The 23,746-nt window shown below is 44.5% G+C and overlaps 2 protein-coding genes across 7 annotated transcripts in view; both read right to left on the bottom strand.

The window, feature by feature from the left end:
- The window catches only part of LOC129865871 (ankyrin-2-like), a 322,666-nt gene that overhangs the window by 8,049 nt on the left and 290,871 nt on the right, over window positions 1-23,746 (bottom strand). For 4 of the 6 annotated variants that reach the window (XM_055938930.1, XM_055938929.1, XM_055938928.1 and 1 more), the window contains 9 exons: window positions 17,639-22,441; window positions 16,790-16,867; window positions 16,156-16,287; window positions 14,636-14,779; window positions 14,235-14,469; window positions 13,851-13,920; window positions 3,065-3,148; window positions 2,665-2,829; window positions 513-701 (listed from right to left, as the gene is read on the bottom strand). In XM_055938930.1, coding sequence (XP_055794905.1) covers window positions 513-701; window positions 2,665-2,829; window positions 3,065-3,148; window positions 13,851-13,920; window positions 14,235-14,469; window positions 14,636-14,779; window positions 16,156-16,287; window positions 16,790-16,867; window positions 17,639-22,441 — 5,900 coding nt within the window. Of the gene's footprint in view, window positions 1-128; window positions 221-512; window positions 702-2,664; window positions 2,830-3,064; window positions 3,149-13,850; window positions 13,921-14,234; window positions 14,470-14,635; window positions 14,780-16,155; window positions 16,288-16,789; window positions 16,868-17,638; window positions 22,442-23,746 lie in introns of all 6 variants that reach the window. The other 2 variants (XM_055938932.1, XM_055938931.1) reach the window with 2 other exon arrangements.
- LOC129865875 (uncharacterized) lies at window positions 3,155-6,741 on the bottom strand. The gene is made up of 2 exons (XM_055938944.1): window positions 5,135-6,741; window positions 3,155-3,649 (listed from the first exon to the last, which is right to left on the bottom strand). Exons 1-2 carry the CDS (start codon window positions 6,089-6,091, stop codon window positions 3,491-3,493), a joined length of 1,116 nt encoding a protein of 371 aa, XP_055794919.1. The 5' UTR covers window positions 6,092-6,741; the 3' UTR covers window positions 3,155-3,490.

Raw genomic sequence — 23,746 nt, 5'->3', positions numbered from 1 at the left:
GTAATCTAAATGTTAAGACAGAGGTATTTACATCATGCTTTCAGATAAATCACTCAAAAAACTAACAGGAGTGTACAAACATGGACACCTTGGGTCAATTAATGAACACTCCCATGCTGTTCTCAAACCTTTTGACAACAGAACCGTCCTCCTTCACAACCTCTTTCTCTACTAAATGGGGAAGATGAATTTTCCCAAAGCCTCCAGCATAACTCAATGCCTGGATGTGACAGAACAAGGAAAAGGACATTTCAAACACGAAAACACTCCGTGTCTGTTCTTAGAGTTGAGTTAAGTCTTCGATAAGCTTTTACCAGGTCATGCAGTAACAAACATGTCAGTCAAGAACCATTTCAATGGCATGCTATAAAGCTCTAAGCATTCAGCTTTATGTTCCAGGTATAGTATCCCTTACAACACTTGATCCAGCTCAACCTGCTGTGCTCGAGCCACTGAGGTAGAAAATACCTTCCTGGCAATATATCACAACTGGTCTCACTCAACCTACTGACCTTCTCAAAGTCCTCTTTGGCCGAGGGGAGGTCTGCGGCCAGCGAGGGGTCACCCGTCTGCTTCTCCATCCTCTCGCCCCTCACCACCGTCGTCTTGACCACCTTGCTGACCTTTCGACCCTGCGCCTGCTTTGACTCGATCTCCGAGGCCGTGGTGGCCCCCAGGGCAAGGGGCTCCGAGAAGGTCAACTGGAGAGGTCAAACATAGGGTTTAAAGCTAACTGATTTACAGTGCATTCGGAAAGTATTCAGACCCCTTGACTTTTTTTCACATTTTGTTACATTAAAGACTTATTTTAAAATGGTTAAAAAAAAATACAAAAAATCCTCACCAAGCTACACGCAATAACCCATAAGTAGACATTTTTACAAAATATTCAGACCCTTTTTTGAAGCACCTTTGGCAGCAATTACAACCTCGAGTCTTCTTGGGTATGACACTACAAGCTCAGTCAGGTTGGATGGGGAGTGTTGCTGCACAGCTATTTTCAGGTCTCACCAGAGATATTTGATCAGGTTCAAGTCCGGGCTCTGGGACATTCCGAGACTTGTCCCGAAGCCACTCCTGCGTTGTCTTGGCTGTGTGCTTAGGATCATTGTTCTTGTCCTGTTGGAACATGAACCTTCGACCCAGTCTGAGGTCCTGAGCTCTCTGGAGCAGGTTTTCATCAAGGATCTCTGTACTTAACTCCATTCATCTTTCCCTCGATCCCGACTAGTCTCCCAGTCCCTGACGCTGAAAAACATCCCCACAGCATGATGCTGCCACCACCAAGCTTCACGGTAAGGATGGTGCAAGGTTTCCTCCAGACATGACGCTTGGCATTCAGGCCAAAGTGTTGGTTTCATCAGACCAGAGAATCTTGTTTCTCATGGTCAGAGTCCTTTAGGTGCCTCTTGACAAATTCCAAGCGGACTGTCATGTGCCTTTTACTGAGGAGTGGCTTCCGTCTGGCCACTCTACCATAAAGGCCTGATTGATGGAGTGTTGCAGAGATGGTTGTCCTTCTGGAAGGTTCTCCCATCTCCACAGAGGAACTCCAGAGCTCTGTCAGAGTGACAGTTTCTCAGTTTGGCCAGGAGGCCAGCACTAGGAAGAGTCTTGGATATCTTCAATATGCACCTCGGAATTGGATCAGGACGCACGTAGTTGTGTCCTCGATGTGTCTTAACTTGTAGCCTGTGAGAAAGACCCAATCACGTGATGGAGCGCACAGCGGCATGGATCTTTTTAGGGTGCATTACGGGCACACAAAGGGGATGTCGCTGTGAAATTCTAGGCATTATCAAGTGCTTGTCAAATTGTGAATGAGTGACTGATGTAGTGTGTACAGCCTGCACAAAAAAAACAAAGCAGAGCTCATGCTTTTCAAGCTACTTTTTTTCCAAATCATCATTAGACTCGCATCATGCAGCCTAACAATGTTTTAAAAAATCCAAACATATAGCCCAACGTTTGTAGAACAACTAAAGTTACATTAATAACTCTAAATTAAGAATATAGGAATAATTAATTCTTTGTTAACCGCTCAACACAGAATAGTCGCATGCGCACTCTCTCTCAAATCTTTTGGAGAAAATATCCTTTCTGTTTTATTCAGATTTGTTCAATTGTATTCTTCATACTATAAAATAATATAAAATAATGCCACGGAATTCGAAGCAAATCTTGTCTGCTAAATGAACTAGTGTAGCCCACACCCATTTGGCATAGCCAGATCAGGATCTAAAATAAGACCAACTCAGAGTATGCTATTCTGTTCTTCTGAAATAGACTACATTTTCTTCATATTATGCTTCTTTAGACCTGTCAAAAATAAATAATGGATTTAGGTGTAGGCTATATTACATGGATTTATTAGACTTTAAATTGTAGATGTTCCACATGTCTGCATCAGTGGCTTGTAGGCTGTGTGGAAGCCAGGAGATGCTAAATGTGTTTATGTTAATTAACGGTCAATTACTGTGAGACTGACAGTTATTTGCTTGACAATCACCGGTTGACCGCACAGCCCTTACAAACAGTACAAACAAAATATGAAAATGTGTGCACTCACTACTTACTATAAGACGCTCTGGATAAGAGCATCTGCTAAATACCAAAATGTAAACATATAAACACAAAAGACGACAGTCAGACGGACGGACTGACCTCAGTCTGATCTCCCTCACTCCGGACCACTGTCCTCTTCACCACCTTGGAGAAGGCATCTCCCTCCTCCACGCTGACCTTCTCCTGCTGAGATCCCTGCACTGTCACCTCCTCTCTCTCCACGCCGTCTGGAGAGAAGTACTTACGGATCACCTTCCGTGTGATCTGGGGGAGAGAGACCAAAAGAGAGGAATGTAGAGCACTGAGCTGCATGACTCGGTCATATAAGAGCAAACACACTTATTTGCCTGGGAAAATCATTGATAAATAGTAGTTATGTAATAAATAATCATCATTTGGTGGGAGCTTATATTTTTCTTATGTTGTTGAGGTCTACTGTAAATCGGGGAGTGTTCTAGAGGTAAGTGTCTGTGAATATAGGTGTAAAATGTCCCTTTACCTTCTTGACTACCATGTTTCCTTGCTCATCCATGTACTGTTCTTCTGTGACTGTCTGGGGAGGGATGTCCGGCAGGTCATCCGCCTGGAGAAAGAACATAGTAGATGCACAGTCAGAGCACTGACCTAACAGACCCGGAACACACACTGGAGTTAAGGCAAGTACACAGAGGAACCGGTTTAAACATCGCAAACTCAAAAAGGGAAATAAACCAACACAGTTCAGTCATTTTGAACCATTATCTAAGACCACAAATATTTTATCAATCTGTCACAGAACAAAATGATATGGCATATGAGGGTGCAGTATAAAACAAAGCGGAGACACAATGAGACAGAAATCTAAATATGAATATATATATCATAGGCATTATCCAAAGTTCAGCACAGCAACAAAATTACCCACAAGCTAAAACTCAACTCCCATCTAAACCCAGCACCACAGCACACTATGGCAGGGCCCACTCCTCCACATGCTCTCCACGCCCGATACCTGGATGATAACTCTGCGTCGCACCACCCTGGAGGTTAACACCTCTTCCTCTGAGTTATCCGATGACAGCAACCCTAGCTCCTCATTTATCTCCTGAGAGACAGCACACAGCCATTGTGAGCATAATATATCATTATAACATGGTTACACATTTTGTATAGTTACTGCAGGCAGTTACTGCAGGCACAGTTACTGCAGACACAGTTACTGCAGACACAGTTACTGCAAGAACAGTTACTGCAGACACAGTTACTGCAAGAACAGTTACTGCAAGAACAGTTACTGCAAGAACAGTTACTGCAGACACAGTTACTGCAAGAACAGTTACTGCAAGAACAATTACTGCAGGCACAGTTACTGCAGGCACAGTTACTGCAGGCACAGTTACTGCAGACACAGTTACTGCAGACACAGTTACTGCAGGCACAGTTACTGTAAGAACAGTTAGTGCAGGCACAGTTACTGTAAGAACAGTTACTGCAGACACAGTTACTGCAAGAACAGTTACTGCAAGAACAGTTACTGCAGGCACAGTTACTGCAGGCACAGTTACTGCAAGAACAGTTACTGCAAGAACAATTACTGCAAGAACAATTACTGCAGGCACAGTTACTGCAGGCACAGTTACTGCAGACACAGTTACTGCAGACACAGTTACTGCAGGCACAGTTACTGCAAGAACAGTTACTGCAGGCACAGTTACTTCAGGCACAGTTACTGCAGGCACAGTTACTGCAAGAACAGTTACTGCAGGCACAGTTACTGCAGGCACAGTTACTGCAGGCACAGTTACTGCAGGCACAGTTACTGCAGACACAGTTACTGCAGGCACAGTTACTGCAGACACAGTTACTGCAAGAACAAAACAACAAGCAACAGTGTTCCTTCTTTTCTCTTTCTCGGTTGGACTTTTTCACTTTTCTCTCATTGGAAAGGCGAAAAAGGCATTCAAAAGTAGGCTTTCGTAGACCTGATATAACTTTTCAGAAATAAATAAAATATGAGAGAGGTTCTATGAAATGGTGTTGGAGATGAGATGAAGATGAATGAAGAGAAGGCCCAGTTGTACAACACCCCTTCAACAAAACCAGCCATGCAAGATATGTAAATGACAATCCAAAGAAATTGTGGTCAAAGCCTAAACAAGTACCTCTGTATGGAATGTTGATGTGGAATATGAAGTATTGACAGTAAAGGTTTGACAATTATTTCACTTTTTTTTAATAGAATGTTTTCGTATGTACTGTAGATTCTCTTCATTGTATACCCTTGCTGAAAATATGAAAATAATTAGCAAACACAGCAAGCAAACATTCTCAAATGTAAGTATATTTCTTATTCCTTATTTTGTCCCATGATTATTCCATTGTGTTGGTCAGTGACCCCACTTTGGAGTGGTTTGACTTACAGTGTATTGTTTTGTAAGTATACACACATGCAAACACAGCACTCATAAGCTTTTTGTACTTGTGTTTGAGTGAGTTGATGTCCTCTCTGGACTGTGGTAACACTGCAATCAGCCTGAGAAGCTGGGACACAAGCCAGGGCAGGGTGCAGTCGTCATGCTCGACCTCTTACCCGTTCCAGAGAGTACTCATCGTCATCGTACCCTGCCCGCGACCTGGAGGGAAGCTCTTCACATGTGGATACAGTTTCACTTTCACTTTCTGGTCTGTCATAAATGCCATTATCCCCAAGACTTTCACTACCCGATGAGAAGCGCTTTTGGTCATCCACACGTAGGAACTGTGCTCTGTATAAAGGGCTCCCTTTCAGGAAGCCTGTTTCCGGTGTGCTGCCGAAGGGGGTTGGGGAAGGTGGCTCTTCGATGTGGTAGAGGACTTCAGGTTCCTCTGGCTCCAGATCCTCTGGCTCTAAGAAGTCTGACAAGTCATCGTTGCAATCAAAGAACTCCAGGTCTGAGTCTTCTTGGGCAGAATCTGATTGGATATCTGGTCCAAATGCAGAGAGTGATTTCTCAAATTCATTGAGCACTCGCTTAAAGTCTGGGGAGAATTCAAAGGCTTCTGCGGATCCAGGTGTAACAGACTTGGAAGCGGACTCAAGACCTATCAGGGTGGTCGTTGTGACCTGACTCTTATCTGACAGAGAGTCACTGAAGACTGGCGAAACTGGACTCATATCAGTGAGAGACACCTGGCTACACTCAGAGACTCTCAGAGATTGGCGTCCGGAAAACACAGCTTCGTAATCTGGAGGCACCAGGAATTGGCTTGACATCGGTGAAAATAACTCACCCGATTGATTCTGCTCAAATACCTTGTATGTAAATTCACTCGAGTCAGAGGATTTCTGACTCTTTAGTTTAGGTGTGACTGCTCTATGGGTAGTGAAGGTGTCTTGTTCACTGATCTGCAATGGAGTTGATATAAAAGATTCATAGCCTGTGGCTGTCTTTGTCTGTTTAGTAGATGCCAGTCCTGATACTCTGGTTTCTTGACTGAAGGCTGGAACTGCCTTTTGTTCATGTAAAGTACTTTCCATTATCATGGTAGACTTTAATTCACTTTGCATCTTTCCATAACCGGTCTGCAACAGTATTTCCTTGGCAGTTTGAGACGGAGCCTAGAAATAAATGTTGACATCACTTGAACATGGTTTACTGAAATGCGTTGTTACAGCAAGTCAGTTGGCATGCACCACCGACATCAACAAACTGCATAACACTAACAGAGTACTAGGTCTTGTGATTCATTTTCATCAACAACATCATGTTATATTTTAAATCACTGCAAGAACAAATGACAAAACAAACCATTGGAGAACAAACCATGCAATTCTAAAGGCCAACATCATAGTGCCAGATGACGTTACAGTGATGAGATTGTGCTTGTTCACAAATTATTAGTTACATCTCAAAAGAGACAAAATTAGTTAGTTACATCAAACACCATCCAAGTATATTGTGATCGCACAAATATTCCTCAGATACACTCCATTTCGCCGAAACACATTGCTGAATCCAGACATCCATTTCGACCACACAGTGTTATTGTCATCCTCCATTAGAATGGGAGTTATTTCATTATTTCATGGCACGTGCAAGTCAGCTTTATCATGCTCTCTCTCTTACCCTCTGTGGGTCTTTCTGGGTGTTTATTGTATCAGCACTGGGGCACAGGACCTCTTCTTCTTCCTCTTTTCTGTCCTGGACCTTCACTGGTTGTTGATTTACTGGGACGTCTTTCTGGACCTTCACTGGTTGTTGATTTACTGGGACGTCTTTCTGGACCTTCACTGGTTGTTGATTTACTGGGACGTCTTTCTGGACCTTTTTGACGTCTTCCAAACCAATAGTGGCTTGGGGAGTTTGGATGGTTTCAGCATGCTCTGAACCATGCTTTATCTGTGTCCATTCCGTAGATGAGGTAACCATTTCTGCTACTAGTCCATGGACCCTTGGTAAGCCTTGTTCTGTTGTGCTCATTTGTCCTTGGTCTATTTCAAATTCATTATCGGGGACTGACAACAGAGTGAAACTCAAGGACTTTTCTTTGGGTGACAATGGGACACGCTCAGATGTTAAAACAGTTGTCACATGACTCAACGTACCTGCTTTAAATGTCATTGGGTCTGTACCTGTAATAACTAAACTTAACTCTTCATCTGATTCACGGGATTCAGGAGACGACTGCCTTCGGCGGACATCGGCCCAATAATCTAGAGGTAAGGCTACGAAAACAGTGTCTGATGACACAGACTCAGGTGAAGACGTTCTATCACGAAGGGGTTCCATGAAGTACTGAGATAATATCCTCATAAACTCAGGCACTGGTGAGTCAGGCGATAGCCGTCTATTCATGCCGACTGATTCTAGGGAATCAGGTGAGGATGGCCTACTCTCTAATGCTGACGGTGATATGGCCATTAGCTCATACTCAGAGCCAGAAGACATTGATTCAGGTGATGGTGACCTGTGTTCTATTGTGGCATACTCCATATTACATGAATCCATACGTGATACACCTGATATTGTATACTGAGGGATGGTTGAGTCTGGAGAAAGCGACCTATTGTCATTCATCTCATGCATTGATTCAGGTGAATATGTTCTAACGTCAACCATTGACATTGCTGATTCTAGAGACATGGGTCTATATTCAGCTGACTCAGGGGATAACGATCTATCCTTCTCAACTTGTTTCTCTAATAACACAGATTCAGGTGATGATATTCCAACATCTGCCTTTAACACTAATGTTGCAGGTGACATGTGTTGGCAGTCAGGAAAAGACTCAGGTGCATCGTACTTAAGATTGTATTCTTCCACCATCATGGTTGTTCCAGGTATAGGTGAACCAGCCATTGATTTCTGGTCTGTTTCTTCACGTGCCAATATTTCTGATGGTAATACACGCTCAGGAATGAGACTTTTGGCTGACAACTCTGTTTCCCCACAGTTTGATTCAACTGATTCAGGTGACAATTGTGTACGTTCAGTAGGAAAATACTCTGCAGTTGATATCAAGTGTTCCGAATCCGACAACACTGACCCAGTGGAGGATAATTCCCTTATTGATGCAGATTTTGGTAACGCCTCCCTATAATCAGGGACAGGAGCCTCGGGTGTTAATGGTCTATGTTCATCCACTGATGCCACTGATTTAGGCATTACTGCTCTTTTTTCAGGCCAGGACTTGTCAGAATATACCAACTCAAATTCCATGTCTGATGTTATTGAGTCAGTGGATGAAGAGCTATATCCTGTTTCTACTGTGGTAGACCCAAGTGTGATCTGTGGAAATTGTGGAATTGGTGACTCTGGTGTCAAAGACCTATGTTCATCCACTGATGCTAGTGATTCAGGTGAGTCTGGTCTCACCTCATCAAATAAGGACTCAGAAATTAGTGGTACATATTCAATATCGGAAGCAAATGATTCGGGTGACGAAGACCTGTCCCCAATGGTTGAAATAGCAGATTCAGGTAACATCTGCCTAAACTGAGGTATGGGTGAGTCAGGAGACAATGCCCTGCATTCATCTATAGATGCTATTGATTCAAGTGATGAGCATCTATCCTGAAGAAGAATTGAGGCAACTAAGAATAACTCTATTTCAGATTCCGTATCTGAGCATATTGATTCAGGCGATGCTGATCTATTCCATGCCACTAGTGTGGTAGTTTTGTGCTGTGTGTACTTGGGTACTGGGGAGTCTGGAGACAGAGCTCTGAACTCATCTACTGATGCCGTTGAATCGGGACTGTCGGGTCTATCTTCAATCTCAGAAATCAAAAGAGTGTAATCTGTTTCAGATTGTGTTTCATAATCTGCCAATGATGCAGGGGATGAGGAACTATATCCAACCATGGAAACGATAGACTTTCGTAATGCCTGTCTAAATGTAGGTATGGGGGAATCTGGAGACAGACACCTGTACTCATCCACTGATGCTGTAGATTCAGGTGATGATGATCTGCTGTTTGTCAGTAGCATGACTGATTCAGGAGACATGGTTCTATTCTCTGATAAAGACTCAGGTGATAGGGGTCTTTCTTCTGTATCTGATGCTATTGACTCCGGTGAGTCTGGTCTCTGCCAAAAGGAAAAAGCCTCAGATAGTATATGTTTGGTCACTGAAGTCACTGATTCAAGCGATGAGGATCTATATCCAAGAGCAGATTCAGGTATTACCTGTCTAAACGGAGGTAGAGGAGAGTCCGGGGACAGTGGTCTATGTTCATGGACAGATCCTAGAGATTCAGGAGAGGACGATCTAGTTTCAATACCCAGAGCTATTGAATATTTTGAGTCTATTTCAAAGTCTGCATCAGATACTGATTCAGGTGAAAATGATCTATGATAGGATTGAGCAGTTTCAAGAAAATATTGTGAATATTGGGGTATGAAGGAATTCGGAGATAAACATTGACATGCTTTCAATGACTTTACTGACTCTGCTGAATCTGATCTCAAAACAGTCTTTATCTTAACTGACTCAGGTGAGAGAGGCCTATATTCAGACTCAGAATCAGGTGTGAGTGGTCTTTCCTCAGTAACCTCAGTTGATGAACTTTGACTTTCTCTTTCTGATGTCTGTACATACTCTATGATATTGTCAGCATCCTCAAATATACCAGTTTTAGGGGTTTCCCCTACATACTGGGGGTCATGTATTGGAGAGATCAGCTTCCAAAGCTCTGCATCGTACTTCAGTTTGTAAACTGGCACTCGTATGACTGATGGAGGGACATGTATTCCTTCTTCAAATACTGTTACTGGTGACACAGATGGTTCTTTTAGAGTTTGGGCTAAATCAGGTACTGACAGTCCTTTCTGGGCTTCAGGTTTACTAGATTCTGGAAAGAATTGGGCTGTGGACTCGAATGTTATTGGTGGACTTTCTGGGACATCAGCATCTGATTCAGTTACCGTTATTGTTGACATAGATGGTGTCAAACCTTGCTCTATTGAAGGTTGTGCTAAATTAGGTACATATAGTATTTTTTGACCTTCAGGTTTACAAGATTCAGGAAAGAATTGGGTAGTGGACTCAAATATTATTGGTAGACTTTCAGGGACTTCTACACCAGATTCAGTTACCGTTATTGGTGACACACAAGGTACCATGTCTTCGTCTTTTAAAAGTGAGCTATTCTCACTGACTGATCCAGTCGACTCAGGTGATAAGGGTCTACCTTCAATGGCTACAAATCTTGACTCAAATATCTCAGAAACCTCATCATCTGGTAACGATTCAGATGATGATGACCTATGGTGAAACTGAAATTTTTCACAGAACAATGGTGAATATTTGGGTACGGGGGAATCTGGTGACAATGATCTATTTTCATTCGTTGTTCCTGTAGACGCAGGAGACATTGTTGTAATATCCTTCAACAGCATCAGGGATGAAGATGACATGGGTCTGTACTCTGATAATGAATCCGGTGACAGTGTCTTAGAGTCATACTCCTCAGCTGGAGAATCTGTTGATAACGATTTACGTTCAGCTTCCGATGTCTCCTTATACTCTATTTTTTGTCCAGCATACTCAAACACACCTGTTTTACTACAGTAGGTTTCTCCTACATATTGTGGGTCATTTACTTGAGAGATAAGCTTCCAAAGCTCTGCATCATACACAAGTCTGTACTCTGGCACTAGTATTGCTGATGGAAGGACATGTATACCAGATTCAGATACTGTTATTGGTGACACAGATGGTGATACAGATGAAGGTTGACCAAAGGCAGGTACTAATAGTCCTTTTTGAGGTTCAGGTTGACTAAATTCAAATAATAGTGCAATTGAGGACTCGGTTAATATTGGTGGACCTTCAGCGACCTTAATACCTGATTCAGTTACAGTTATTGGTGACACGCATAGTGCCATGTCTTGATCTTCTGGAGGTTGAGCCTCGTCACCAGTGGCTGATAGACCTTCAAGAGGTTCAGGTTTACTAGATTCCAGAAAGGGTGGAGCTGTGTACTTGAATATGATTGGTGGACTTTCAGGAACATATACACCTGATTCAGTTACAGTTATTGGTGACACGCATAGTACCATGTGTTGGTCTTCTGGAGGTTGAGCTACATCAGGTACTGATAGTCCTTTGTGAGGTTCAGGTTTAGTAGATTCGGGCATTGCTGGTTTAGGTGCAGTTACAACTTCTGCAGTTTTCGTTGGAGGTGGGTTTGTAGAAGGTAATGCTGACTCAAATAATTGTATTTCAGCAGGAATTTCCGTCTCTGATTCAGATGCTGGATCAATTTTGGTGGACTTTGATTGAATTTTTTTTGCGGATTTCGTCTTTGCCGACAATGGATTGAGTTTTCTTTTGCCCTTTTCAGTGGACTGCTGTATATCTAGATGTATATTTTGCATGCCTGTTGAAATATCAGTTTCTGACATTACAGGGTTAGGTTTAATGGCTTCAAATGATTCTGCTGCCAATTGTAATTTTTCTGGAACAACTGTCTCAGATTTGGTCAACTTTGCTTTTGTCGTGGATAGAAAAACAAGGGGTTTAGGGGATTCCGATTGGGTCAACGCTGGATACGTGATCTCCTTTTCAAAGTCTAAAGCTTCAGGTGAATCTGATCTATGCGCTGCAGCTATAGACTCCAGCGACATTGGAACATATTCAGTGTCTGACGATACTGATTCAGGTGAATCTGATCTATAATCAACAACAGAGTCGGGTAATAAGTGTCGAAACTGAGGTATAGTCGAGTCAGGTGATAGCGCTCCGTACTCATCTATCGATGCTGCTGATTCAGGTGATGAAGGTCTATCCTTATAAAGTAATGACACTAAGGGTGCAGTTTCATAATCGACATCTGAAAATATAGACTGGGATGATGATGATCTACAGAACGTCACTAAAGCAATGGGTTCAGATTGCCAAAATTGTGGAATTGGTGAATCTGGAGACAGAAGTCTATGTTCATCTACTGATCTTGTAGACTCAGGTGAGTCTGGTCTCTGCCAAAAGGCAAAATCCTCCAATGGTATACATTCAGTTTCTGAAGTCACTGAAGTCTCTGATTCAGGTGAGAATGACCTGTATCCCGAAGTGGAGATAACCGATTCAGGTATCACCTGTCTAAACTCAGGTACAGGAGAATCAGGGGATAGTGGTCTATGTTCATTGACTGACCCGGTAGATTCAGGTGATGCTACCCTCTTCTGTAAATCCTCTTCAGGGGAGAGTGGTCTATCTGATGAAAAATGCCACCTTACTGTTTCCAGAATTACTGATTCAGGAGACGATGCTCTGTCTTCAGTTTCGAAAATTACAGATTCAGGTGAAATGGATCGACAATAACTACTTTCACTACCTGGAGATATCGCTCTGGTAAACTCTCCCCTGTTTGGAACCATAGCTGTCAATGGCCTGAACATTTGTCCAGGGGCATAAGCAGGTAATTTTGCAGTTTCCCATTTAATCTCAGGGGATGGTAAAGGAGGTATGGACAAGTCAGGCAAAGGAAGACTAAGTTCAGTAACGGACGACAGTGATTCAGGGGATGAGGCTCTACTCTCAGTCAACAGTATGGATGGATCAGGTGTTGACGGGCGATACTCGAGTATAGGTGAGTCAGGTGATTGGAACCCAGACCTATCATGTGAAGTCACTGACTCTGGCGAAGACGATCGAGCATGCATTGAAACTACAAATTTAGTAGCATACTCAGACCCTGAGTCAGGGGATAAAGGCTTTTTTTCGGTTTTGGAGGCTGTAGATTCTGGCACCAAAGGCATGAATGACTCTGATAAGACTGTAACAAAGTTTTCCTCCTGACTTGAAGGCTTATGTTGAGTGATAGGTAAGGTTATCGTAAAACTGTACTCTACCTCCGGTATAACAGATTTGGCTGATCTGGAGTCAGCCACTGGAGGATCTAACACCTCTCCTGGGGACTCAGTAGTTGATTCATGTGACATCTGGATTAATGCAGTGCTGACAATGGATTTTACTTTGACTGACTCTGAAATGAGAGTGGTTCTTGACACGTCAGATGATGTTTCAGCGATTGTCTGGGGTTCCTTACCCACTTCAAAGGTGATAGACTCTGGGGTCAAGGGACTGATATCTACAGGTTTGACGTAAAGCTCAGCCTGGTCTACATCAATCAAAGGCATGGAGGTAGGGGAATCCTCTGCATAAACCGGGCTGGCTCTGTAAGTACCCGCTACTTCATCCAATTCCATTGGTGTTTTCCTGGATCCTTTACTAGTTGACTTCTCTACATACCCAAACAGGACTTTGTAAAGTCGGTGTGACACCTCGTCAATATGATCCTTTGAGAATATCTTATGTGTCTCTTTGGGTCGGACCACCTCAGAAGACTGAGGCAGCTGAGTAGACTGTGGTACATTTATAGGCTTGGCTGTAATACTGATGTTCTCTGTGACCCGTTCAGTTGTCATAGTAACAGAGGTGGTGGAGAGGGAAGTGTAGTCCTCTGAGGTTTGCTTTAGCTCCACGGACAGCTCACTGAAGTCTGGCTCGGCCTGGTCACATTCAGTCAGACTGTCCTCGAAGTCGGTCATGGACAACGGACGGTTCTCACAGCCACGCTTACGACTTCTTCTGGGCGACTGTTGGTGACTTGTTGGTGACAACAACCATTTGTTGTTGCTTTCAGCCTGGGGGGGTTGAGTTGACCACTCACCCCACTCTGCACCTCCCTGTGCCCCCTCCTCAGAATGCTTGACAGATAGAGAGGGCGAGGGGGGAGGGGTGGGCCCTTTGTAGACAGGATCTAGGACGTGAGAGGTGAGCTGGTAGGGGGAGGTGCGGTACAAGGTGAAGAAGGGACTTACTTGTTTGAAAGTGCCCATATATAGTGACTCAGCCTTCTCCGGTCCAATATCTGATGTACCGCCCACAGAACTGAGGAACAAAACAATAACAAGGTAAAACATCTAATCCCCTTTGAAGTCTCCCAAGTCCCTCTTTCTGTCAGTCCCTCTTTCTGTTGGGCCCTCTTTCTGTCTGTCCCTCTTTCTGTTGGACTCTCTCTCTCTCTCTCCATCACAGAGAGAGAGATTTTAACAATGCAAATCAAGATGTTAATTAACTGTTTGTTTCTACAACCATACAACATGTATGTACCAGCAAACCCTCCAAAACAATATAAGACCTCTTAACCATACCAATTTCTCTTTTGCTCAGTACTTTCCTGTTATACTGTCCGACTGACTTACTGTGTCGAATCCATCTCTTTCTGCAGCTTCTCCTTCTGGACGTGTCTCAGGAGGCCTGTTACTGATTCGTCTGTCTCCACCCGCCCTGAAGTCTCGTGATGTGACGACATGCTGGAGGAGAGGTCCTCCTCTGACACCACGAGGGGCCCCTGCCTGGACCCTGGCCCACTGGGGGTGCTGTCTGTACGCCTGCCTGGCCGGGGACTGTCTACGTCCTCATGGAGGGCAGAGAAACCTGGACAGGCATAAATATGAACATCGTTATTAACCTGTGATCTCTCTGACAGTTAAAAAATGGTGGTTCACAAGATGACATGAGGTTTGCTGTCTCATGACAGTCAACATAGAACATTTCCATTCCGCTTGTTAATACACTGTACTGTACCTTCCCTGTACTGTACCTTCACTGTGATCCAATGCAATGGTCCTCTCAATCTCTGCATAGGTGTGTGATGTGTCCTGGGTGGACTTGACCATCTTGGTTTCGATGAGGTGGACAATGTCCATTCTGTTGATTTTGGTTAGTCTTTTGATCAGTGATGTTTCTGTGGAAAGAAATAATGACAAAATAACAAAACGGTCATAGCAGTAAATAAAGTCATTGTGAAAAATATGAAAATGATCGATAATAAATATAATGAATATTATTTTATTACATTTTTTACCCATTTTTCTCCCCAATTGGTAGTTACAGTCAGTGTCTCCTGACCCCTCCTGTCTCAGCCTCCAGTATTTATGCTGCAGTAGTTTATGTGTCGGGGGGCTAGGGTCAGTTTGTTATATCTGGAGTACTTCTCCTGTCTTATCCAGTGTCCTGTGTGAATTTAAGTATGCTCTCTCTAATTCTCTCCTTCTCTCTTTCTTTCTCTCTCTCGGAGGACCTGAGCCCTAGGACCATGCGTCAGGACTACCATGCATGATGACTCCTTGCTGTCCCCAGTCCACCTGGCCTTGCGGCTGCTCCAGTTTAAGCTGTCCTGCCTGCGGCTATGGAACTCTGACCTGTTCACCGGACGTGCTACCTGTCCCAGACCTGCTACCTGTCCCAGACCTGCTGTTTTCAACTATCTAGAGACCGCAGGAGCGGTAGAGATACTCTTGATGATCGGCTATGAAAAGCCAACTGACATTTACTCCTGAGGTGCTGCACCCTCGATAACTACTGTGATTATTATTATTTGACCATGCTGGTCATTTATGAACATTTGAACATCTTGGCCATGTTCTGTCATAATCTTCAACCGGCACAGCCAGAAGAGGAATGGCCACCCCTCATAGCCTGGTTCCTTTCTAGGTTTCTTCCTAGGTTTTGGCCTTTCTTGGGAGTTTTTCCTAGCCACCGTGCTTCTACACCTGCATTGCTTGCTGTTTGGGGTTTTAGGCTGGGTTTCTGTACAGCACTTTGAGATATCAGCTGATGTACGAAGGGCTATATAAATACATTTGATTTGTCCCATCGTTGCAACTCCCGTACGGACTCAGGAGAGGTGAAGGTCGAGAGCCGTGTGTCCTCCGAAACACAACCCAGCCAAGCCGAAATGCTTCTTGACACATTGCCAGCGTAACCCGGATGCCAGTCGCACCAATGTGTCGGAGGAAACACCTGGCGACCGTGTCAGTGTGCATTGCGCCTGGCCTGCCACGAGTTGCTAATGTGCGATGGGGCAAGAACATGCCTGCCGGCCAAACCCTCCCCTAACTCGGACGATGCTGGGCCAATTGTGCGCCGCCCCATGGGTCTCCCGGTCGCGGCCGGCTGCGACAGAGCCTGGACTCAAACCAGGATCTCTAGTGGCACAGCTAGCACTGCGATGCAGTGCAGTGCCTTAGACCACTGCACCACTTGGGAGGCCCCTATGACGAATACTCTAAATGTCACTGAATATTCTGAATACAATAAAGAGCGGATAGATCAACGTACCTGTGACATTTTTACCCTCCCTGTCAGTCCAGAGCTTCAGCAGGGCGTGGCTTTGGTCCTGTAGTGAATTGGGGTTCTCAAGCCTTATTAGATTGACCTTCTCCTCACTGAACTCCAGTTCTCGAGCCAGCTCTGGAAAACACACCCGAAAATAGACAGATATTATCCAATCAAATCAAATCAAATTGTATTTGTCACATACACATGGTTAGCAGATGTTAATGCGAGTGTAGCGATATGCTTGTGCTTCTAGTTCCGACAATGCAGTAATAACCAACAAGTAATCTAACCTAACAATTCCACAACTACTACCTTATACACACAAGTGTAAAGGGATAAAGAATATGTACATAAAGATATATGAATGAGTGATGGTACAGAACGGCATAGGCAAGATTATTATTATTATTATTATTATTATGATGTGATTTTTAAAAGGATTGATGGAAATCCAATACTGGAAACATCTGGCAGATCAGATAAAATATACATTTTTTGAGAATAGCAACCACAGACACTTATAGGACACTTTCAGTGTTAAATATGCAATGTTAATTTGAACATTCTTCAAAATCACTGGGAAGTGATTATCGTCTCTGACACTGAGTACCGATATGCCTGGTGTTCCACTCACCCGTCCAACTGAAGCCCAGGTGGTCTGCTGTTATTTCCAACCGTTCCTCTTTCCTCTCGGCTTCATCCTGGGAATCTACTGTAAATGCCACCACAACAGCAGGAGAGCCGTGAGAGGATAGGCCGCGCAAGGATTGACAGGCAAAGTCACATTCACGTTAGGAAGAAAACGCTATCTTCAACTGAGCACATGAGTAAAAAGTCTCCACTGGCTTTATTGTGCTCTGTGGTGCGGTAATGTTAACTATTTGGAGGTATGTGTGGATAATTAACAGTAACTGAAATGGACATGTATTTGGTGCATAGCTTCTTATTACACTATGATGTTGGTTCATAGTGTAGCAATACCATAAAAGTGATCCCCATGCAATTTTCAGGACTCTAAACTATTTTGTTTTTACACAAATGGAAATATACTGCATTGAAATAAATTGCAGAAGTTCAACAGCAACACATTGTAACAGCTCGGGAAAAATGATTGTGGTTTCTTCTCTCATTTTATATAATTCAGCTTTACTCCTACAGCCTAATTTGGTTAATAAAATATATTTGATACTAAATCTGACTATGACAAATTATGTCAGTGACATCAAAATAAAACTGATCCTACATTCCTTCAATTATTTAAATGATTTAATTGATTCCTAAGTCAATTTGGAGAGAAAAAAGAAAAGAGACACAGCCACAAACACAAGACACAGCTCAAACACCACAGAAGCAATCACAAAGAGTCTTTAGTTACACATCACCTTAGCTACAAGACACAGAGAAGCGGCACCGTTTACGGTTAGCACGCTAGCAACACACAATAGAGAGAGAGAGAGAACGAGCCCCTTAAGGAGGGGGGTACCTTGACTTCTGACTGTCTCGTCGGGAATTCGTTGCATCTGCGTGTCAACAGGGTCATCCCACAGGGGTCTAATGGGATAGACATCTCCAGAAGCAGGGAACGGTATTTCGGGAAAAGTCTCCCTCTCTATGACAGAGGGGTCTATGCCGCTGCTCTCGTCATCCGAGACAGCAGCCTTCTGCTCTTTGTTTTTCTCGTCCTGAGGAATTCTCTCAACTAGCTTAGCAACTTCGTCGCTAATCTTATCAACAAACTCTATAGACTTCTTGCGCAACTCGCTTTTGTCTTTGGCGGGGGTGGAAGTGTGAGATGTCTGACCAAGCTTGCCTCTAACTGGCAGCCTAGATTGGAAACCAAAGCCTGACTTTGGCTTGATGGAGTAGTCTTCGCTCATGGGACGACCCAGGTCCTTTTTAGGTGATGACTTGTCTGCCTCACAGAAGCTCTTGGCTTTGGAAGACGGCGTCTTGGTTTTGGGTACAGCAGAGGGACCTGTATCTGTCTCAGACTTTCTCCTCAAGTCCTTTTTTACTGGGACCTTGAGCTTTGTGTCCTGGGATGACTCAGTACGTTTAACTGATGGCTCAGGCTTGACAGGGCTAGCCTTGCCCTTGACAGGTATTCTCGATTTGGACTCTAAAGCGGGAGACTCTTTTTTAGGACTAGCTGAAGAGGGGGATGCAGGGGATGTAAAGGAGGAAGCAGTTTTAACCTGACTTTGGGGGCCAGCCTTGGCTGGGGTTTTAGTTGGGATCTTTGGAACGTTTTCAGTAGAAGTTGGGGTTTTGGTCTTTTCTGTGGTTTGGGGGAGTTCTATGACCGAATGCTGCTCCTCTGGAGAGGAGTCAGAGGACTCTTGGTCCTGTTCTGGGTACACTGATCGAGTGACAGTGGTTACTGCTGTCTCAACATCTGTTATCATTGGATTGAGGGAACTAGTTTCTACCTCTAGGGGGGTCTCCTCTACAATTATGTCTGGTTTTACCTCTAAAGTTTCAGGAGACACTGGTGATACTGGGTCTTTGTCCTTCTTAGTGGTCTTAGCTGAGGCAGAAAGACCCATTTTAGGGATTCTAGACTTAGAAGCATCTGATTTTGAGGGGGGGGCTGCTGCAGCTTCACTACCTTTCTGATCGTCCTCTGTCGAGGCACGGTGTGTGGAATCTGAAGCATCTTTCGCCTGTTCCTCGTCTTCCTCCACTTTTATTTGCAGGGTCAGGTTGAGTCCGACTTCACTTTCTGTTTGGACTCCTCCAACTCCTGGCTCATCTCTGACCTGTTCAGCTAGCGCCTCCTCTAGGGGCTGCTCGCCTATCTGGAAGAAGGCAAAGCCCTCGTCCTCATAGCTCCGTTTGGTCATGTCAATAGCTCCGCTCCGAGTCATCTCAAAGAGCTTCCCCTCTTGGAAGAGGAATGGATTGGGCTCGCTGGTTGGCGTGCTTTCCTCCGTGGGGCTCCTTCCTGGGGTGGTGTCCGGGGTTGCCCCCTGGGACTGCCGATCTACAATCAGACCCAAGATCTTCTGCTCTTCCTCTTTGACGCGGGCCGCAAAAGCATCATCGTCTTCGCGCATGGCACTCCAAGGGTCTGCCTCCGCTCTGGCGGTTACACCCTTTGACTCGGTTCTGGGAGGTTCCTCTTCCTCATCATCTTCCTCTGTGTCATCGTAGATACAGATCTCAGGTTTGAATGTTTCCCTCACTTGTCCAATGACAGCAGTGGAGGACGTTTCTACCTCAGGGGCTCCTGAGTGTCTCCTGTGATCTCCTTTCACTTCGTCAGTTATATTACTCTCTATTTGACAGGGAGCTTTTACAGCAGCTGTCTGCAGACTGCCTGCATCTGATTCTTTCCCTCCCCCATCATCCTCCTGGCTTTCCCTTGATTTCCTCAAGCTTTCCTCCTTCTGCTCATCGGTTATGTTTGCAGCCCCCTCAGAGCTGGAAGACACGGTAACCGTTTTAGCTAAACTGTCTTCCGTGTCATCCATGTCTTTGCGTGACTGAACTGATTGTGGGACATGCTGCTCTGAGACAGATTGAGGTCCCTCCACTGCTACCATTGTAGCTGTGCTCTTGGCTTCTGTGTGGTGGATTCCTTCATGCACACCTGCTGGAAAAGGAGAGGGAGGTTGTACTTTAATAAGGGATTCAACAGAAAGAGCTAACTCTGAGGTCTCCTTGGCCCTATTGAGCCCACTCTCATTTGCGGACTCTAGTTCAACTGTTTTGAAGCTATCATCCCCTGCTTCGTCACCCGCTAAGGCAATGATATATTTTCTAGAGTTCTTTTTGGCTCTGGTGTCCTGGTCCACTTCCTCAAATGTTTTTTTTTTGACTGACATTTTAAACATCTCATCCTCTGGGATGAATTTCCTCTGTGCTTCTGCCTCATCATCCTCTTCCTCTGAGTATTCGGGGATGAAAGCTGGTATGGACACCACTGATAGGTACATGTGGTCGGGGGTTTTGGGGTTTACCTCATAACTTACCTCTTCAGAACTAGGGGTGTCGGGGGAGAGGGGACTCTTACCAGAACTTTCCATCTGGGACGAAGTCTGCTCGATACTGTCATCATCGTTGGCACTAGCCTCCTGGTCCCTGAGTAGCCTACTACGCAACGCATCTGGGGGGAAGTCTGAGGCTTTGGAGGGTTCTGGGTGACTAGAGGACCCACTGGGTTGATCTAGAATGGGAGGGAATGTTTTCTGCTCTATAGGGCTGCTTTCTAAGGAGTCACAACAGGGGGATTCCTTTGTTGGGCTGGGCTCGATGGAGTCTGGGGTCCTATGGGAGGAGTCGTCTTCCATGAGGGGACTATCCTCGTCTAGAGAGTCTCTGTGGCTTATGGTTAAAGATTCGTCGGCTAAGGGACTGAGGGTATCTGGGTCTTTTAAAGGCAATTCTAAGCTTCCTTGATGCTGAGTAGAGGCACTAGAAGCAAGGGTCGTAGCTAAAGCTGATGCTAGCTTGTCATCAGCGCTCTCCTCATCACTAATGAAGCTCTCTAAAGTCTCTGAAACTCTCTTTGTAAGCTTTCTTGGTTTAGATGGCTTAGACTCGCCCGTCTGAAAAGATATGGACTCACTCGTGGTGCGGTCGTCTGCAGCCTCACTGGGAGAGACAGGGAGGGTCATTTCCGTTAATGGCTGGTCATCAATGGTCCCCACACCGGAGTCTCCAGACTTGTCCTTGGTTTTATTGTCACCTGTGACAGCTATAGTAGCAGCTGTTGAGTTTTTAGTGGACTGGTCAGCGTTTTTGGGAGAGAGGGAGAGACTGTCAGGGCTTGTTCCAGGGGTGGCTAAGCCCTCGTGTTTGAGGCTATCCTCTGAGCTAAGGTGAGGAGGACTACCATCACCCAGGCTTGCACTGGGAGAGTCTGCCACGCCCTCATGTTTCAAACTATCAGAGCTATCATAGAGGGAAATTTTCAGAAACTCTACGGTTTCAGTTAGGTCTGGCTGGGCAGCAGGACTACCCTCTACAGAGGTCTGCTTAAACTGTTGGTACTCTCGATTGTCCTCAAGCTCTGCTTTAATTTCAGCACCAAAGTCTTTGGAGTGCTTTCTGTGTGGGCTAATTTGCTCATCTTTCTCTCTGTGGTGCTCGCCAGGAATGACGTCCAGTGATACTTCCCGTTCGTAACGAATTGTGGTGGCTTTGATAGTGGATTTTGACTGTTTGGGCTGTAATTCTGATTCTGTTGTTTCATGCTCTGTAGAGGTGTGGGTTTTGAGCTCGAAAAGTCCAGACTTTCTCTTTGAGGGGTCCTGCCCCTTTTGGAAGGATCGCATGAGCTCCCTTACTGACATAGTCTCCTGCAGCTTCTCAGACTCAGTTTTGGGGGACTCAGGGGGGCCCTGTTTAGCGGTGTCCTGTTTTGAGGGGCTCTGTTTCAATTTAAGGGTTGTTTCTTCGGTCCTTTGAGGGATTTTGCTCTCCACAGCAACCTTTGAGGGTTTGGTGCTAGTTGGCTTTTGACCCTTCTGCTCTGCCTCCACTTTCTGCTGAAGGGCTTTGACTTTGTCTTTTATGGACCCAATGGGGGTCTCCTCAACTACTGGGGACACAGGTGACACTGGTTTAGGGTCTGTGGGTGCACTTAGGCGAGCATCCCCATAGGTATATTCCTCCGCCTGTTCCTGGTCTTTTCCTTTCCTCCTGGCTGGCTTTTTGAGTTCAACAGCAGGAGTTTTGATTGTAGCTGTTGTTATTATTGTCGTTGTGGTTCTTTTCATGCCTTTGCGCAGGACGACCTCTGTGAATTTCTCTTGGACCACATCCTCCTGAGCTGCTGCACTGGAGCCCTCAGGTACATCCAGGAGATATTCTTTGAGTTCACCAGTCAGGTGTGTGATCATGCCAGACACGTCTTTGATGGCTTTAGGTCTGGGAATCCCTCTGTTGACTCTGACTTCATGTAGAATAGGTTCCTGGGGTTCTAAAGCAGACATCTTTTTGGCCTCCTCTATATCACAGTCTGAGAGGAGGATCCACTCTTCATTCATTCTGGCTGCTATTGCTGCCCCCTCTGCTACCTCACCCTCCAATGTTCCACTCCTGAGTATCTTGCCCACTTTCTCCAAATCCTCTTTGACCTTCTCCATGATTTCAAACGGCTCGCCCTGAACCTCCTCAGCCCCTTTCTCCAGACCGCTCACTTCCAGAGAACTGGATTTGTCAGTGGAATCCGTGGTTAGGATGGCTGACATTTTGATCAGGTCTTGTTTCAGCTCAGACACATCGGAGAGAAGGTCCGGATCTCTTTTCTGGACTGTCGTCGACGTAGTGTCTTCGTCATCTTCCATTTTGGCAAGAGGACAATTAAGGTGCAAAAAAAAATTGAAATTGAAATGAAAAAGAGACAGACATTGGAGAATGTGGTCAGGAGAGGAACAGGAATAGTACAAACTGTCAGGGTTCAAAGGGTAAAGCAGGGTCACAGTGACATCTACAGAATGTATCAAAGGGAGGGGCTTTTGATCCACTGGGGTTCTTTGGCGGCAAATACTGCAGCAAAGCAAAAAGCCAACTAAATCATAAAGATGGGAAGGAAATGAGCAGGAAATAACTTGCTTATACACATATTCTGCACATTCACGCTCACAACACAAAAGCGTGAACATATCTAAAATAAGTACTCGATCAAACAAACGATGAGCAACAACAGACACCCACAAATCAACAAAAGATAAGGAAACAGGGAAACAAACAAAGGGATAACAACATATAGGTAGACAGACATCTCAAGATTGTCTACAGAGAAAAAGAGAAAAACATGTTTTAAAAAACAATTTTAAAAACGCTATTCCTTTCCTCAGAGAAGAAAGCCAGTGATAGCTGGAATGTTGCTAGGACTGTCTGCGAGTGGTCTGAGTGAGGAAGGAAAATGGAAAACTAGCTGTATTGGCAGAGAGGTTTGGATTATTTATTTTTTTGTCTGTTAACTTATTTACCGCCTGGTGATGTCACTAGGCAGGCCAAAACTCCATCCCACCAAAACAGGTGGAACTTTCAGGCAGTCTTTTCAAACAGATCTTACACTAAAAGGGCATGATCCTCATTTCATTTACATTTTAAGTCATTTAGCAGACGCTCTTATCCAGAGCGACTTACAAATTGATGTAGTTTTTATCTAACATCTGATATGATGTTTATTTAACTAGGCAAGTCAGTTAAGAACAAATTCTTATTTACAATGATGGCCTAGGAACAGTGGGTTAACTGCCTTGTTCAGGGGCAGGCGACAGATTACCTTGTCAGCTCGGGGATTTGAACTTACAACCTTTCGGTTACAAGTCCAACACTCTAACCACTAGGCTACCTGCCGCCCTTTCCACAATTCTACAATATTATTCCAAACTCACAGTGTGGAAATATATATATAAAACACAGGGAAATCACGTTTTTGACTGCACTGGGCCTTTAAGGAATGTATGTTCTAAAACAGGAAAGCATAATTGATTGAAGGGAAGGGCATGTGGTCCTTTTATAGGACTGTATCCATTCCCTATAATAACTTAAACTAACTTAAACTAACTTGTACTAACTTATACAAACTTTCTGAAACATAACTGAAGAGAAAATCGAAAATCATAATAAGAGT

Source organism: Salvelinus fontinalis, chromosome 11 (genome assembly GCF_029448725.1).
Source record: "Salvelinus fontinalis isolate EN_2023a chromosome 11, ASM2944872v1, whole genome shotgun sequence".
Classification (NCBI taxonomy): domain Eukaryota; kingdom Metazoa; phylum Chordata; class Actinopteri; order Salmoniformes; family Salmonidae; genus Salvelinus; species Salvelinus fontinalis.
Note: the sequence above shows the minus strand (reverse complement) of the source record. Positions and strands in the feature narration are given on the sequence as shown.